Source organism: Bombyx mori, chromosome 10 (assembly GCF_030269925.1).
Source record: "Bombyx mori chromosome 10, ASM3026992v2".
In the NCBI taxonomy this organism is placed as follows: domain Eukaryota; kingdom Metazoa; phylum Arthropoda; class Insecta; order Lepidoptera; family Bombycidae; genus Bombyx; species Bombyx mori.
The window spans coordinates 14607377-14626853 of NC_085116.1; the positions used below are offsets into that span (position 1 = coordinate 14607377).

General features: G+C 36.0%; 1 protein-coding gene across 4 annotated transcripts in view; it reads left to right on the plus strand.

Annotated features, from left to right (window-relative positions):
- Positions 1-19477, plus strand: part of LOC101742617 (paxillin) — an 85082-nt gene that overhangs the window by 3448 nt on the left and 62157 nt on the right. Inside the window, exons 1-2 of one of the 4 annotated variants that reach the window (XM_062670716.1) lie at positions 6191-6299; positions 8703-9012. The exons of 2 other annotated variants lie outside the window; for them this stretch is intronic. In XM_062670716.1, coding sequence (XP_062526700.1) covers positions 8925-9012 — 88 coding nt within the window. In that variant the 5' untranslated portion in view covers positions 6191-6299; positions 8703-8924. Of the gene's footprint in view, positions 1-6190; positions 9013-19477 lie in introns of those variants that run through there. One more of the 4 variants, XM_012693003.4, reaches the window with a different exon arrangement.

The window sequence follows — 19477 nt, forward strand, 5'->3', positions numbered from 1 at the left end:
GAAAGGATTACTGATGGACCCGGAGAGCTTTCTAGTATCACCAGAACAGGGCAGGAACGTGTCACTCTCTCTATAGCGAAAACATTGATAAAACTCCTATCATTTTTGTTCATTAATCGTGGAAGTTGTTCGTGAACATAGCGTCATCTTAAAATTGTTTAATGCCCGAGGTTTGAACTACCACTGACTGATACAGACGTGGTCTTATCACAGTTTTTTTTTTATTGCTTAGATGGGTGCTCGGATGAGCTCACAGCCACAGTTAAGTGGTTACTGGATCCCATAGACACTTACAATGTAAATGCGCCACCCACCTTGAGATATAAGTTCTAAGATCTCAGTATAGTTACAACGGCCGCCCTACCCTTCAAACCGAAACGCATTACTGCTTCAGGGCAGAAATAGGCAGGGCGCCGGTACCTACCCGCGCGGACTCACAAGAGGTCCTACCACCAGTCAAACGTACGTTTCAAATTTTTTAACGTTGTAGTCATGAGTAATGTTGTCCATGACTGGTCTATACTCGTAGGTAAGATCACAATACATACTTTCGATGTTTTGTGGTCGCATTACAAAAAAACGCTTTAAGTAAACAAGGCAATACTCATTATAAAAAGCTCTCTCTTGGTGTCCGCGATGTTGACAAAGCTAATCACTTAATAGCTTCAATAATGGCTCGAGGTGTGTATTCGACCTTGTATTGGATCATCAATCACTCAGTCGCAAGGGGGGGTCCATGATACGATAGTAATTCTACAGTTTTAATGTCGTTAGTGTTGTCATTAAATATTTGCACATCATCATACCGGAACGTCTGCTGAAATTGGGGCCTAATGGATTAGGAGTATAATGTAGATTAAATTAGGTTATGGTCTCTTAGAAGTTAGGTATTACCTAATTGTAAATGTGCCACTTTATATAATCTGTGCGTTGTCTTAGTTATTCCTACTTAATTTTTAGGCTTTCGCAAATCCATAGCTTGAAGGTTTCTCATTTGGTTTCTATGCTGATTTAGCATTTGTTCGAATGTAATTACGGCAAATTACTAACAATCATTGGGCATTACTCAGGTTGTTTCAAAAAGATACCCGAAGTGCCAGTTATTAATGACGCTATTAAGGAAAAATATTATAAAACAACGAAGTGTGGCTAAATGGTCGATTACCTAATGGCCCTAAACAAATAATTAAAAAAAAACAAATAAATTTTATATTTTGAAATATTACGTATTTTAAAAAAAATGCTTGTATGGGTGGACGAGCTCACAGCTCGTTTGGTGTTAAGTGGTTACTGGAGCCCATAGACATCTACAACGTAAATGCGCCACCCACCTTGAGATATAAGTAAGGGCTCAGTATAGTTACAACGGCTGCCCCATCCTTCAAACCGAAACGCATTACTGCTAAACATTTTTTAAGTGCGTATTTCATTAGAAAAATTGGTATCCCGCCTGCGGGATTCGAACACCATTGCATCGCTAGATACGAATGCACCAGATGTCTTATCCATGACGACTTCAAATAAATAATAATAATAATAATAAGCCCATTTTATTTCCAAAAACAAAGAAAGAAAAAAAAAGAGAAACACCTTATCAAATAAAAATTACAAAATTAAAAAAAACTTGTGTTTGGACCCCCATTCGGGTATAGGCCTCCTCCACGTTGCTCCACTCTTCCCTATCCTTGGCTTTGTTTCTCCATTCTTTTCCAGTTGCTGCTGTTATTTCGTCGATCCATCTGCTCCTTGGTCGTCCTCTTCTTCTTTTGCCCGCTGGTCCTTCCCATGTTGTAATTTCTAATGTCCACCTTTTATCCGTATATCTCGCAAGATGTCCTGCCCAGCGCCACTTTTGTGTCAGAGCGTACCTGAGAGCATCTATCAGCTTTGTTTTTTCTCTAATGTATTCGCTTCTTATCCTTTATATTTTTCTTATATTCAATATACTTCTTTCCATCGCTTTCTGACAGGTCGCTAATTTTGTTTTTATTTTTGTGTTGTAAGTCCATGTTTGGCACCCATATAAGAGAGTCGGAAGAATACAGGTATCCATCACAGTCTTTTTCAGGTGAAGAGGGAAGGACCCTTTTAGAATTTCCTTTAAGTTATTATTAAACTTCATATAATAACTTCAAATAAGTAAACATAAATAAACAGTATAATATAATAAAATTATATAATAATTTAAAGAAATAAACATATTTCGTATTTTTACCACATTCAAATTATTATTACGGTTCCATTATTATAATAAAAAACTCGATTTATGTATTTGAATATTTTCCTCCAAAATGTGCTTGTTCCACATTCTCAAAAACCTGCTCTAATCTGTTGAATATTTAAATTTTAAGGATTATTCAAATATATTATTTTAATTAGGTATTCACTAATCGGTTCTACTGATTCAGTAATCGCATTTCGTGAATAGGTTGAGATCTGAATATTTAAAACATTGCAACGCGATCCAAGATCCACACAAATATAAACATTTTAATATAAAAATTTTAAATTAAAAATCTCATATGGTTTTCTTTTACGTCTCCTTTCCTATAAAAGAAAATATATTACGTTTTCATTCAATAAATTGTTATCGTAAACTGGCCAACATCAAATACAGATTTACGACAGCCGCCCTGTCTAATTATCATTCCACATTGACATCGAGCAGTGATCATACCTACCAGCTTTCGGTGCCGTTTCGATAGAAAATCAGGTATTTTTAGACATCCAACACCAAAATGCTCGGTCTTAGTGAGTTTCACCAACGCAGTGACGTACCCTCCTTCAAACGATTGAAAGAAATTGACCAGCGTTCTTAGTGCAACTTTGTTTTTTTTTTGCAGTAGCCTAAGGCGCTATTCCAGTTTCGCACCGACAGGTAGGCGAGCTCACAGGCTCAATCTGAGAGTGTGTTAATACTGGTCTTAGCTTGGCAGAATCTATCACCGGGCTGAGGACTGAGAAGATTCGGCAAGAAACTCATAGGCTGTTTCATTTTCACGACGAACCCTTCGTCGTATTCGACGAGTTCGACCAGAACGGTGACCGATGCCTGGAATGACTAAAAGCACCGATAGTGCAACGATATTCAGCTTGCTTTCTTCGTCGAAAGGTTGCAACTTCGTTTCTAGAGACTTACCGTTAATTAGCTTTTCTTCTGAATGTCATTCTCGTATTGTTTGCTCACTTTGGCATTTTACAGCTATTATTTAATTGACATTGTCAATTGTTTTTATTAGTGACCTTTGAGCCTAAAGCGTTTGCTCGATTTTTGGTATGAACGTAGAAATGAAAACAAGCATGCACCGAAGCTGCGTCATGATGACCTTATTACATATTATTATGTAGAGGCTGTAAAGGTGAATACAATTCCTATTATGGTTATGTTTTCATTGTAATGATTCATAAGTTTCGAAATATAACGTTAATTACTTACAACGATACTAGAATACATTGTGGCATCATTTTTATTTCATATTAAAATTTAGTATGACTGTGGTTGGTACTTAGTGTTTGGATAAAGTTTTGTTTAACCAGAATTTATAATTGGTTACAAGGCTTTTTACGACTACTGGATTTGTAGACAAAAGAAACAGCCACCGTTGTCAGAATCCGATTTCCTAAACCATCATATCCGACCCAGGCGACTGGCCAACACAAACGCAAATCGCAAAGTTGAACCCATCGTCGTAATTGACGAGCTAACGAACCCATACATATAGCCACTTATGTCTATCACCGAATCTTGAGTGGTGGTATATAGTTGTTGCAAAGTACAAGCGCGCGTGGCCTTTATTTGTAGTTGTAATCGTAAATACACATTTTCGTTAGTGTGTGTACCCGACGGAACGATCAGTAGCTACATTAGCTACATATAGCCTACATTGAGGCGTATACAGATTGGTCATTCACACAACTAAGAGCGGCGCGCAGTCGTACTTTTCAACAACAATAGATTCTGCGAAGCACTGCTGTAATAGTGTAAGGAAATTTTATTAGGTTGAGTTCGTGAGTTCATCTACCCGTCTGCGCGTAGCTGGACTAGTCCATTAGACTACCAGTGAATAGGTAGAAAAAAATGTTACCATTTCGCTTCTTTTTTTTCCTACCTAAGCTGACAGCATTGAGAGGCTATTTCAGCGTAACCTTAACAGGTAACTAGTAGGTGAGCTCACGGGGCTCAAACCTGACGACGTTGCTAACACGAACTCTAGCAAGAGCCGTGCCTCGCAGAATCTCCCACCGGATCGGAAACGTGACCCACTAAGATCGGCGAAAAACTCAGTGGGCTGTGTCTGTGGGTTAATTTACTCGTCGAGGCCGAAAGTTACTCGTTGAACTGCGCTGTTAAAGCCAAGCAAAAGTAGCCCGTAGCTTTTTACAGATAAAAAGAGAATTTTCATCGCGGTAAATGCATACCGGCTCAGATCGTTGTGAAGATAATGAAGATATTATGTTGGGCAATATTTGGTGCATACAAAGTTTTTGTTATTGTATTTAATTAACTTTTATGAATCCACTGGAGAAAATTGGATCAATGACACTGGACTTTTACAATGTAACAGACATATGAATATTTTCCCTCGAACCTCAAAATTTATGCGCTGTGGCAGAAAACCGGTCTAAAATAAAATATTAGTTTAAGTATGTACGAGTATGTATATGGAAGTTTTTAAAGTCGAGTGTTAAAAGAAAAGAAATATAAATAAAAAATAAAATAAAAATATGTTAAAATAATAATGTCGAAATAAAAAGTTTTGTAAAAGTGTATTTGTTGGGTTCTCTGGAGCAGTTAGATAAACATTAGTCACGCGATGACAGCCTTCACTTAACTGACCACATTAACCACGTCAATGCTGCCGCTCATCTTGAAACATCAGTTCTAAGTATTAGTTTTTGCAGTATAACAGCTTCCCGATCCTTTAAACCGAAACGCATTACTGCTTCACGGCAAAAATAGGCAGGGAAGTGCTACCCACCCGTGTGGGCTCACCATGGATACCCCTATGCCAAGGCAATCATATCATGCGATCAATGTGAAAACCATCGAAAATTAATTAAAAATAGGCGTTAACACGCAGAGTATGTTACGCGGCCCCGCTATGGTTTAACTAATGATTTTATACTTAATTAAGTTAATTAAATGCCTTCAAGCTTCGTCAATCGCCCTACGTTAATAGGCACGCCTACCTAATTTATTATACCAAGCATATTAGAAAAACTATATAACTAATGGATTTGTCTTTTAAAAAAATTATAATAATTTATTTACTGCCTAGATGGGTGATCGAGCTTACGGCTCACCCGACGTTAAATAAGAATGACGCCACCCCTTTTTGCGATAAGTGTGCTTAGTGCGAGTTTTTTAACGTTCTCGATAGCGTAAAAGTTAGGCCAATTTTGTATGCAGTTGGAACAGCGCCCCTAGCGGCAAACGTAGCCAAATGATCCCATTCCATACAAATATGAGCTAACTTTTACGCTGTCGAGAACGTTAAAAAACTCGCACTAAGCACAAAGAATTTGAAACCTCAGTCGTTTTGTATAAGGGTAAAACACTCCCGCCCTTCAAGCCAGAATGCCTGATTTTTTCGCGACAGAAATAGGCACGATGGTGGTGTCCTCCCGTGCATTCCTACACGATGCCATATCACTACTAAAAGCCAGTTGATAGTCGCAGTATGCTGATGCCGGCCGCTCATTATTTTATGAATAGTAGAGTTTCCTTTTACGACACCCACGGGACGAGATAGGATGGCGTTGTTCTAGGCCACAAAGCTGGCAACACCACACTATGGTGGAAAATTGTACTAGCAACGCTCTATAGTTTACCGACTTCTAAAATGTGGGAAAAAATAAGAAAATGAAAAGTTCGAAAATCTTAAAACGTTACTGATTTCAAAATGGTTCTTGAAATAAAATATTAAAAAAATAAATATGTTATAAAAATTTTATTCTTAGGAATTTTTATGACAATGTTTCGTGACGTCATCATCACGTCACCCCTAATGCCTCAGTTGTGTAGGTACGCAGCCAGCTGTCTCTCCTGTCCATCAGTCGTACGCAAAACTCGGGTAGAAACGTACCGATCACGAAGCTCATACTGAGAACACAAATATAAAAAAAAGAAAAAAAAAACGGGCCACTTGGTCATTTAGGTGTTTAACGAGTGAAGTGTTTGCCTATTTTTTTTTTTTTTTGTGAAAGTCGAAGTTCAGCACTCGTCAATGTAATAGTGACAGCAACGGCGTGTTAGTAAACACTGATAATATTTATACACGGCGCGGCGGCTCAATACGGTAAAAAAAAAAAAACTTGTCTTAAGTTTCTGTTTGTTTTACTCGACTCTGATAAACGATGAGATTAAAGTAAGAGTTTTTTTTAGATTAAATAATGAAAGAAGTTCCATTCAAAAAAAAAAAGAACAACCGAAATATTATCTGTGCATTTATTGTAGCGCGAAACAATTCGCGGCATGGAGTTTCAATTTACGGTAAATAGTTACTACAACGTCTATTTATTTCGTAATACACGTTACGTAGGAATCTAAACCTTGATGGATACATTGATCTTGGCAATGTTTCAATGCGTACACAACAGAAGGTTCAAGAGCCGTCAGCCGACACAAAAAAAAAAAACGTATCACAGATATGGATCCGAACTATGGACGTTCCTAAAGTTTTATATCTTAAACGTGCTAATATGCAAGTCGTTGCGCTTTTGTTGAACAAATCGTCTTTGCACACAGTTACGTGAGCATTTCTCGTGCGTGTGAGCTTAGTTAGCACCGGGCACCGCGGCGCGGGTCCCCTTCAAATATTTACTTCCTCATTAGTCTCCGGAACAATGGTACTGTTAGGTCGATCGTAAAACCGACTAACAAGCAAATTCGAATCCTAATCAATGTATGGGATTTGTTCCGCTTTTACTAATGTACTTCTTTATAATGAGGTTACATATGAATTATGAATGGTGTAAAGCTTAGCGGTGCATTCGTGTTGAGTGATGCACCGGTGTTCGAATCTCAGGCGGGTACCAATTTTTCTAATGAAATACGTACTCAACAAATGTTCACGATTGATTTCCACGGTGAAGGAATAACATCGTGTAATAAAAATGAAACCCGCAAAATTATAATTTGCGTAATTACTGGTGGTAGGACCTCTTGTGGGTACCACCACCCTGCCTATTTCTGACGTGAAGCAGTAACGCGTTTCGGTTTGAAGGGTGGGGCAGCCGTTGTAACTATACGTGAGACCTTAGAACTTATATATCAAGGGGGGTGGCGCATTTACGTTGTGAATGTCTATGGGCTCCAGTAACCACTTAACATCAGGTGGGCTGTGAGCTCGTCCACCCATCTAAGCAATCCTTTGATTGGCTTGATGTTGTTTCTATTGTACCCAAACAAGAAACTGATCAAAGCGGAATGAGCCCTTTTCTTCTTAGCAACAATCGTGAAGTCGAACGAAACGCGTTGTAGTTGAGAATGATGAACCGGAAGCTTTATGTCAAGAGATACTCTTACGCGACGGATGTGGTAGGAACGGTCGCCGAAATTAGAACCACCTCAGAGCGAACCATGATTGATCACTCATTTCTCGAGAGGGCTGACGAGACTCGGTTCTGGGATGTCACGCTAAATAATTTTCTTTCAAACGAGTCCCTTGTGTTATTTCGTTATCCTCAAAAGTGTGTGTTGTTCTAATTAATTTTTATCGACTTAAAAAAAAAGGAGTAGATTACCAATTCGACTATTTTTTATGTTTTTTTACTCGAAACTTTTTTCTACGTGAAACGATTTTGAAAGTTGGTGCTTCTAGTGTCTTAATGCTTTACTATGATATGACCAGTACTTTATAAATTTTCCTAATAAGGCATATTTAATTGACCTCTACTACATTAATGATATTCTCATTTTATTTACTTTTTGTTACATTTTGTATTCATAAATTATAAACTGAATAACAATACTATTTTATCAAAAAATAAAAAATAAACAAGATAAATTATAAAAATAAAATACCATACATTGCCAAATGTGCGGTTTTCGCTCCGCAGAATTCACAAGCACGAAACAAATTAAGACTTCATTGATTGGCGTGGTTCTTTTTCATTATACATCTTTTAGATGAAATTCTCGTGTCACAATGTTAGTTACCATACTCCTCTGAAACGGTTCGACCGATTTTTATGAAATTTTATATGTATGTTCAGTAGGTCTGAGAATCGGCTACTACATATCTATTTTTTATACCCCTAAGTGATAAGGGTTGTCCACCCCAAACATTTATTTTTTATTTTTATTTTTTGGATAATTTTTATTTTTGTTATAATGAGGTATTATGTGGTTAAATGAGGTTTTTTTTTCTACACTTTGCCGGGTTAGCTAGTAATATAATAATATAAAATTAACATTTTTGGTATTGTCGGATGCAAGCAATGATACGTTACAGTTAACGTAACGTATAAATAATCTTTGAGTGAGAACGGCTGGAGTGGCATGTGCCAGCAGCGACGCCGGCATTGGCTTCAGTTGTGATTGGGACGCGTTGACGAATACTCTCCTCACGGCGCACTCACCTGCCGCAGGGCCGGCGTCGCATCCGTGACATTGCCTTATCGCTTATCGCAAATTTTATCGATAAATAACCGAATAATCGATAATGACGATCCATATCTGTGTACCGTTACGCCGATAGCACACAGTTCCGTCGCGTCCTTGACACATTCAACCCGAGTTTGTAAACAAGTGCATAAGGGCAATTAATTGACTTGTAAATAAATGTTTATGGATACACTATGTTGATGTAGTACTAGAAACGCTCGATTTAAATGGCGTAGGCAGTGATTATGGACTGTTAACACGGTGTCGGTATCGTGGGTGTCAATAACTAAGAGAACAGCTTTCCGATTGGTCGAAGATGGATAGGACAATGTATGGCAAAGTGCTACCAGGCACTTACTATCCATTCCGCTGCGCTATGAAGGAGAACGGAATATCGCCTGGCTGTGAGTACTTATTTTGTTCATTATAAGTTTTTAATTTGAACTAGTGGTCGCCCAGTTGTCAAAATTCTACTATAATTAATTGAAATATAAGTTTGAACATTACTATGGTTATGTTACCAAAGACTATTATTATCTTCTATAATCACAGATTTTGCCAAACCATATATTAAAGACAAATAATTTTAAAGACAAACAATTTATTCTCAATATGACCACAGACTTAAAAAAATTACAAAGTTTTGACAATAAGCAAAAGAGTTTATATGCGTATGTGTATTAAATTTATGGTCGTGTGTAATGTTTTTTTTATTTATTTATTGTATTTTAAAGCACTATTTAAAAAAAAATTAGCATTCTGAACTCCTTCTCTATATTCTCTGTAAGTATGGGAAATTTCATACTCCTCCGCAATTGTCGTCAAAAGGGGTATAAAGTTTTTGCCTCACTTATTAATATGTATATGGATTATAAAGATACATTAAGTAAATCTGTATTGGAACATGTTTGCTTACGATCATTCGGTGTTGTAAATGTTGCGTGAATGTTACACAGCGTACTCTTGTTTATCCGCTTGGATTTGTTTTCATGGAAACAGCACAAGTGCATGCGCATTCGTGTTTAAAATACCGTGTTGTTTACCACCGGCCAGCTTGTAGATTCGCCGGAAAAACTTCTTATGCTGCAACATAGAATCTTTTTTTTTTTTTATATCTCTTGTGGGTGGACGAGCTCACAGCCCACCTAGTGTTAAGTGGTTACTGGAGCCCATGGGCATCTACAACGTAAATGCGCCACCCAAATCTACTACACACACGTAAATATCCCGCAACGTATTTTGTCTAATGTGTCGTAAGTCGTCACCAATTGCTAAATTGATGCTCCAGTTTGGTTCTAATCACGAGTTAGTATTTCCTAATGAGCTGTGTGATATTCTACAATCGAGTTCGGTGAGGTCATCGCAATTATCTTATTTAATGTTGTTCTTTCTTCTTTTTGTCTCACAGTTTTGTTCTTGACTTTGATGACGTTGTATACTATTCCCAGATTGACCGTGGGTGGGTCTCGTAATGCCTCGACTTTGTCCAATCATCACTTTTATCGTTCCATTTTAAAATCGTTTTACACGTAAAATGTTTTCTTAAATATTTACGCTCACCTTTGGTATAAAGTTTCATTCGTCTTTAATCATCATAACAAAAGTGTTTGAACGGGTAACAAAGATGTTTATATTATTTCGGATTAAGTAGTCGTTCGATAGTAATTACGTTTAAATAATTGAGTAGTTTCTCAGCTACGCTTTGCTGTGACTTGCGTTAAATATCACTATGTAGTATAAAAAAAGTCGCTTTCTCTGTTCCTATATCCCTGTGTATCCTTAAATCTTTAAAACTATGCAACGGATTTGATGCGGTTTTTTTTAATAGATAGAGTGATTGAAGAGTAAGGTTTATATGTATAATAACATCCATTAAATAGTGGAGAAACCAATAAGAAATTACAGCTTCCGAAGCGAAGCGAGTGCGGGTCGCTAGTATATAATAAAATAGACACATTTGTTGAAACAAGTCGCGTGCCACCTATCTTAGATTTATGTTGTTATTCTAGAAACTGGATTGCTAACAAAATCTGAATAAAGCCTCGACTCAATCTTCAACTTCACTAACAAGCCATGCTCCGGCTGTGACAGGTTGTCATGATTTACTATTTACCATTCTGACGCTAATTTTATTCCGCAATGTATTGGAATCTTCTTATTTCAAGGTTACGATCATATCATTTAGAATCTTGCATAATAATAATAAGTTTTTATCTGCGTAAGAATGCCCGTAATATTCTATAAAAAATTAATCCGTTAATTGAATTGTCGATTAGGGGTAAAAAATCGTTAGGAGCAATTTTGGTTCGGTGTTTTGAAAATATTATGTTAAAATATTATTTCGAAACGTGTTTGATATGAGCGAGTGATAATTATTGATAATCCTTAGTTTTTTATCTGTAATGAATATTAAATACTAATTTCCACGAGATAAGTTTATTAATGTTGTTCATTCACTATCACTTATTACATTTTACTTATTATTACTTATTATACGTTGAACAAAGCAAAAATAAAGAAACCAATGAATTTATTAACATAAAATATATTGGTTATAGTGTTTCTCTGAATGAGATGACTTCACCACCGCGTGTGATATAAGAATTATCAAGGATATTAAAAGCCACGCCTTGTGGTGTACATTTGTCACTCGCAAAATAGTACTGTTACCGCGATTTAGAAGAATAATCGACAAAACAAGAAACAACTGAACGAAAAAAAACTGACATTGTTTTTTTTTTAATTTTCGGTGGAAGATAATTTAAAATCTAAATTGATTTCTCTAGTGATCCTGTATATAATACATTACACCTTTAGAATTAAAATGGCTTAACAAAAAATTTTAAGAATATGAGTTGTATACTTTGTACGCCTTATAAACATGTATTCTATCAGCTCATAAAATTAAACTTTTAAAATTAAAAATTTAATTTAAATTCTACTCTAAAAACGGACAAAGTACACTTTCCGTGTCTTTTCAATCTTTAAGCTTTAAGGCTTAAAGTATTAAAATCAAAATTGAAAAATTACAATTCTTCAATTGGGTATTTTTTGGGGTTTACAAAAAAACAAGAATATCGAATTCTAAAGGTGCGATATTGTAATTGTAATACCCTTACGCTTTTGATATTCATATGATAAACAAGTTTCCATAATAGCGATCACGACGTATTTAAACTCGTAATAAATTCATTTAAGTACTGCGACCTTACCGAGGTCGTTTGACATCATGTCGCTTACCGACACTACACATGACATATAAAACTTGTAAACCATCTGGCTGATACAAGGGCGATATGTCCCACGACGCTAATGAAACAATATTATAGAATAATCTAATTGGTAATTGTCGAGAGGTCGAATAATAAGCTTTATTTGGTACACTGATGCATTCAAAGCAACTGGTAGGACATTCGAAGACCACAGTAATTGCTACAGTCTTGGATGTTATGTATCAGTCTTCCTGGTTGTCTGGTTCACAGGTGCTTTGACACTGATGCATTATGAGGTCAAATTCGGTTTGACTATGGAGTGCATTCGTATCTTAAACGAGCATCTTCTACCTCGTACTCTGAGTATGGCGGTTTATTAAAGTCCACAATATTCATCTTGGGTGGCAAGGCTATGCGGACCAATGTGACCAATTGTTCAATCCATTTCATGAAGATCAAGGGCTGAACGCAAAAGATCCTCCGAGAGACTCTGAAGTGTCGTCCGCCTAGTCCCTTAGATACAAGATGAAATACAGGTGGAGATACACTAATCAAAGGTTCTATGCCAGATCGTGGGTTGTCATAAATTGAATTGAGTGTTGATTGCTTTCGACGCAAAATCGGTACATGCAAAAACTTTTTGATGCGTTATTGTTTTGTTTCAAAAATACTGTTAAGACACACTTATCACTGTATTAAATCTTAACAGTCTTAAATCATTCTAATATCTAGAATAAAATAGCAAGTAACAGAACCACGTTTGACTAAGAGGTCTTAAGTACCACTTGTTAAAGGAATGGCTTGTGGGAATCGCAATGCACACATTGCTTTTATTGACTTTAACTAGATATGTAAGTCAGAAAATCAATGAAATCATTGTAGGATTCATTTAGTAATCGAATTATAGAACATTCCAGAAGTCCGTTTATAGTTAATTACATCAAAGCCAACATCATTACCAGCTGGCTATAAAAATACCCAGTTTTAAAATCGGTGCATGTGAAGATGAAAACAAGGATAATTCAAAATTCCAAGTACAGAAATTCATTCCAAAGCTGTGTAATTATGCTTTTTGGCTCTGTTCATTTTAAAAGTCATATTATATAGCGCAAGCGGCTTAGAAGTTTTCGTTATCATTATCAAGAATCCAAATAAAATATATTGAGGTTTTCGGTTCTTGTAACAAGAATTTATATTTTCAATAACATAGATGGCATTTGTTTCTCTAATACCTGACAAAGAATAAATCTAATATGGATATCATGACTATAACGGCTCGTAATCCCATAAGCTTCATTGAATTCATCGGAATACCATATGGAGTCGACAATATGAATGCTGTAACCGTAACATAAGATTATGCAATGCCACATCACGTCTCTTTATCCATATGTAATGTGTTGCCGCTTATTTATTCTACAAACGTCTTGATGCTTCCATTTGTGTAAGTGACAAAAGCAGGCCGCTGTAATCCTTAATTAAAACGATGAAATGCATGATAATAGGTCATTGTGATAAATGAGCGAGTTTCATCATGACATAAAAACATCCAGTGTGTTTAAGTAGTTGTAATGAAAAAAATGCGCTAATGATTTAAAGTACTTATGGTTAGATGTCTTTGGTGTATGAATATCGAAATGTCCCTTTACTAATTCGAGATGTAATTATTAAAAAAAAGAAGTCAAGAACTAAAGAGCTATATGGCTTGTATAGTTGCGCAAATGGCACTAAATCTTTCTGTTTGGGTTTAATCCGTTTTGTTGTAAAAATGACATAATATCACTCGATGACCACGTCTCCGGAAGGTCAGCTATGAAAGTCGCTACGTGCCTGTAAATGGTGCTTTTATAAAACACGTCATTCTGGTAATGTCACCTTGATATCAAGGATACGACTTAACGCAAATTTCTGTATAATGTTCTATGTATATTATATAATATCTTAATGATATTTTTTTGTTTGTTTGTGCATAAATCTAACTATTTGAAATATGTGATATATGGTTAATAAAAAAGATAAGTTTGATTAGTAGTAGAGCATTGGGTGTAACATCGCCCCACTGCTATCTACCCTCGCTGCCGAGTCTCGTCTAGGTATTAGAGTTCCGTACATACAAACAAAATGCCCTAAACATGTACTGTTGATAAATCAGTCTCTATAATTTCGCTGTGAAAGAGTAGTGCACTTCGTTTGATATGAGGACAACTCATATAAAATACAAATTGATTATGGAAACCTCGACCTCACGCTTCAAGATGGGCAGAGGTATTAACTTTTTGAAGACCTTTGGCTCTGGTAGTACCTTAATAGCAAGTGCCTTAATAGGCCCACGTCCATTGAAAGCCAAAAAAATTATCATTTAAAAAAAATGACATTTCCTCACCAATAAATTAAAGACGAATTATTTGGAACAGTGTTTCCAAAAGTTGCTTATTTGTTTTTCTAGTTCCAATCATAATATGAAAGATCAATACGATGTATTCTGGGTTAAATTTGCAAAACAAAGATACCGTTTTGTTTTTACTTAGTACATCAGGTGAGTTGAGTTAGTATCAATTAAAATTGTAAACCATTTTTCAAATTTTTAAGTGCACGATGCCTCATGTGTTCCTCCTAAGACTACTGTTGAGGTTTGGTATTGTGATAAAGCCCGGGTTAAGGGTCTCAGTTTAATGTGTTCCTTTTTACAGTAGTATTTTTTATCGTTTGATAGAATTTGCGTTAACTAGACTAACTGAATATGTTTTTTTTTTATTAATTACACTTCATGTAAAATTTACATTGGCGGACTTAATGCCTAAGGCATTCTCTACCAGTCAACCAAAGGTAGTGCAGAGTAAATAGTGGTACAGTAGGTGCAATGAAATACTGTATACTGTACGTTATCCAATTGAATCGAACAAGTACCGAAGATAAAAGAAATATGTATGTGCTAAAAAAACTTTTCTAATTTATCTAAACTGCTATCTATATATTTACTTAGAATATTTGTCGTATATGCTTAGCTCGAATGGTAAATGGCATCCTATCTGTCTCTGCCACATAGTAATCGTGGGTTTAGTTTTCATAGACGCTCTTACAAAATGGATGAGAAAATCGTACTTAAATGTTTTATCTATTATTATTTAGATATAACAGAGTGGACTCTTAGACTCGATGACTATAGTTAGCTTCTCTGATTGCTGGGTCGAAGGTAGGCAAACATTATGTGATGAACAGTTTTGTTTTCTCTTTGCGTAATTTAGTTGCGATTGGGTGTAATATATATTTGTTAAAACGTATATGCAAATCAGTCTCTAGTCAAGATTCCCAGGTTTGAGGCCCAATAATCATGGGCTGTATCTCCGATAGGTTATCTATATTCGTGTATCTAAGAAAAATTATTAAACAAAATTTAATTCTGTTTTGTATCAAAGTCTTGCGTATGCTACCAATCTACCAAGATCTGTCCAGTACTATGCTTAGTACTGGACAGATCTTGCAGATTCCGTATTGTGCTTACGAAACTTTTCTGAATAATAAAAATAAAACAAAAACTGGTAAACCAGGCAGTCGAATTAATAGAACACATATAAACTGAATTTCCGTTTTTTTTTATTAAATCGCAAAACTGATAATTATAATAGGGTCGGTCGTTGGCATCGAGATAATCCACATAATAGTGCAATTCATTGTTACGTTTGGCGATGTGCCATTACGTTCTCTTATATTTGCGTTCGATCGCTTGAGCTCTCAGGAATCGAATTGTGGATCAGGGTTTTAAGACTGCTGATAAGAACGCGTTGACCCAGAATAAAAGCACACGTCATGTCTGTGGGCTTCTTAAAAAGCTACATAAGAAGCCCCTTAAACAAAGAATGAGCAGCAGATATTAACTCGGCACACAGCGAAGGTTCAGTTTGAGAAGGCGGCCCAACACGAAAACCCTCTTGTCGTGGCCGCCGGAAATTACATATCCAATCCTGTGGACCGAATGGTAAACAGTCGACGTCGCCCTAAACACGTCATTACGGATACCCGATCCATTAACGGTGCTTTTAGGTACGCTTGCGACGAAGGGCTCGACGAGTAATTGAACCCATAGACACAGCCACAGATCATAGAAACACAGGAGATATGGCAAGGAGGCGTGGCGCTTGCGAACGCATCTGGCCTCAAAGCGGCTTGATGCCAGTTTCGGTCATTAGTCGAATGTCAACTTGCGACGTCTTCATTGCTTACGATTTTTAACAAAATGCCGCGTTGTTCAGTGATTGTTTGCAAAAATAACAGCTGTATTGTGAATTACAAGAAAGATAGCATCTCATTTCACACGTAAGTACTACAATATTATAGTTTATCATATTGAAATTACAGAATTCATTAAAAAATTTAGAAAAGCGATGATAGATCCCTTTTCATTAGGAACTAAAACCATTGCTTGCTTAGTACAAATGAATCGATGAATCGGCTGCTCTAATAGCGCAATGGATAATTTTTTTACTGATACTCTCACTCACACGATAGTTTCGTGAAGCGGCCGCTGTCGGCTTTTGTGTGTTAGGGTTGTCTGTTATTGTATTGTCTGTATTGTCGATATTTTATACGATCCTATTTAGTACGAATGATTATTTAAGATACAATTAATTATTTAAAAACCCAATTTGTTTCTATTTCTTGATTACTTCACCTAACTTTTATTGAATCAATAGCTAATGGCAATATAGGTAAATAGTAACTTCAGAAACTGAGCATTAAATAACTGATAAAACGTAAAATAAGTGTAGATAATGTGTTGGTTTTTAATATATTGTGGTATTCATGCATCATTCATATAATGATCATCATTTATACCATGCTTTTATTTTAAAACTTTAGCTATCCGAAAGATCCAAAGATAAAAGAAATGTGGATAAATGCGACAGGAAGGGGTCCAAGCTGGTTCCCAACAAAAAATCACACCATATGCTCGTCCCACTTTGAGCCAAAGTGCTTTCAACCATTGAAGAAAGTTCGTCGGCTCTTCGAATGGTCGGTCCCAACATTGAAGTTGCGTATGGTATTGATGAATTATATGGAACCTTCCACATCCAAAGTGTGCTTTTATTCTGAATTGGATAAAAAGGATCCTAATTTGGTAAGTTAAACTATTTTACAACATCAAAAACTTGTTTCTTTTTTTTAATATAAATATAAAACAAAGTAAGTTTTTTATATGAGAAATTATATAAATGCGGAATGTTTTCTTAATTACAGACGGTTGCTTTAAAACTTCCAACCGGAACCGAATCACAAAATCTCACTTGTGAAAAAAACGATAATTCGGAAAATACTGCTCCAACGTCTACAATATATGGTATCGATACAAACTTTAATGCTCGACAAAATAGCATTTTGGAACAAGAAAATCTGGAAAAAAATGATCTCATCGAAACACCTAGAAAGCGTAAATTACGCCAATTGATTTTGGTACAAGACAGTTTCATAAAAACACAAAAAATGCAAATCAGAAGGCTTCAAAAGAAAACCAGCCGTTATCAGAAAAAAATTGCTAATTTAAAGGACATTTTGAAAAACCTTAATGAAAAAAACTTCATTAGTGCTGATCACGTTACGCAATTAGAAAACATTGGAGTAACCGACCTTATCCAGCGTTATGAAAGAAATGTTTCATCGGGTCAAAGTACTAACCAGAAATATCCGCCTGCTTTAAGAATTTTTGCCACTACTCTTCACTTTTATTCGCCAAAGGCGTACGCGTATGTAAGAAAAAAATTCCAAACAGCTTTGCCTCATATTCGAACCATAAAAAAGTGGTACCAATCTATCGATGCTCAGCCTGGATTCACGCAAGAATCATTAAAAGCGATAAAACTTAAAACTGCCTGCACTAAACACAAATTGTTGTGTAATTTAGTTTTAGATGAAATGGCAATCAGACAGCATGTAGAGTGGGATGGAAAACAAATGCACGGGTATGTTGATATTTCTAATTCTGCAGAACAAGGGGATTGTTTACCCGAAGCCAAAGAAGTTCTTGTATTTTTAGTTACCGCAATTAATGGGGCTTGGAAAATACCAGTCGGGTATTTTCTCATTGACGGTGTCACAGGAGAACAACGGTCTAATCTTGTCAGACAATGTTTGGAATTATTAGAAGATACAGGTATTCAAGTTACCTCGATGACTTTTGACGGCTGTCCAGCCAATATCACCATGGCTAAGAAACTCGGATGTTCTTTTGAAGTTGAAAACTTAAAATCATATTTTGAGCACCCCGTTACTCGTCAACCTGTACATATTTTTCTCGATCCATGCCACATGCTGAAGCTATTGAGAAATGCTTTTGAATCATATGGATGTTTCATGGATGCTTCAAATAGGTGTATAAAATGGAGTCATCTAAAAAATCTGTATGACATTCAGGATAAAGAAAAACTGCACTTAGCAAATAAATTACGAAAAAGTCATATCTTTTTCAAGAACCAAAAAATGAAAGTTCGCTTAGCTTCGCAATTATTTAGCAACAGTGTTGCAGATGCCCTGAATTTTTGTTGTGAACTTCAAATCGCTGGTTTTGATGATGTAGAAGGCACTGTGGAATATCTAAAAACTATCAACAACTTGTTCGATGTGTTAAATTCAAGGCATATGGCCCAACTCCATTATAAAAAACCAGTTTGCCCAGGCAACAAAGACAAGGTATTTGAAACTTTAGAAAAGGCGAAACGGTGTCTAACATCTATAAAGCTTTCAGATGGTACAAAAGCTATCATTACACCCAGAAAAACCGGTTTTATTGGTTTATTAGTGTGCATAGAAAGCCTCAAGGCCTTGTATATACAACTAATTGAAAAGGACCAAAAACTTAAGTACATTCCGGCTTACAAAATCAGCCAAGATCATTTAGAGCTTATGTTTGGACATATACGGTCACATGGTGGATGCAGCACCAACCCAACGGCGCGACAGTTTCAAGCAATATATAAAAAGCTCTTGGTAAAGTCGGAGCTTAGAGATGTAGACCAGGGAAACTGTATAGCTCTTGAGGAGGTTTCTTTTTTGTCGTGCTCTTCAGCTGTCCAAAATATAAATCTGACAATCGAACCATGTAAGTTACACGAAGGTAATGACGAAGACGAGATGAGTTTATTATATGAACAAGCCGTATTTGATGAGGAAATCAGTATACTTGTACAAGATGTCACAGAATTTAGTAGCCAGGTAGTGTCATACATAGCTGGATTTATAGTTCATCGTTTGCTAAAATTGCTGAAGTGTGATACATGCTGTAGCGGTTTGATTGCAGATACAATTAATGACAAGCACCTCAAGTTAATAAAATTGAAGGATAAAGGCGGCCTTATATTTCCATCTAGTGACGTAATAACCATATGTAAACGGATGGAAGTAATAATAAAAACATATATTCTTTCATCTAATACCACGAAAATTTTATCAAAAAATATTAGACAAGAGCTCATGTCAAAATCTTTATCGCATTTTTTAGGTATGAATCTTTTTGAAAAAATTAATTTTCACCAATTTAATCAATCGCCAATGAATAACCATTTAATAATTCTTATAAAAGCCGTAATGGAAAAATATGTAAACATAAGATTACACTACTTAACTAAGAACGCTATACCTAAACTGTCTAAGCGGCAAGTTTTAAATA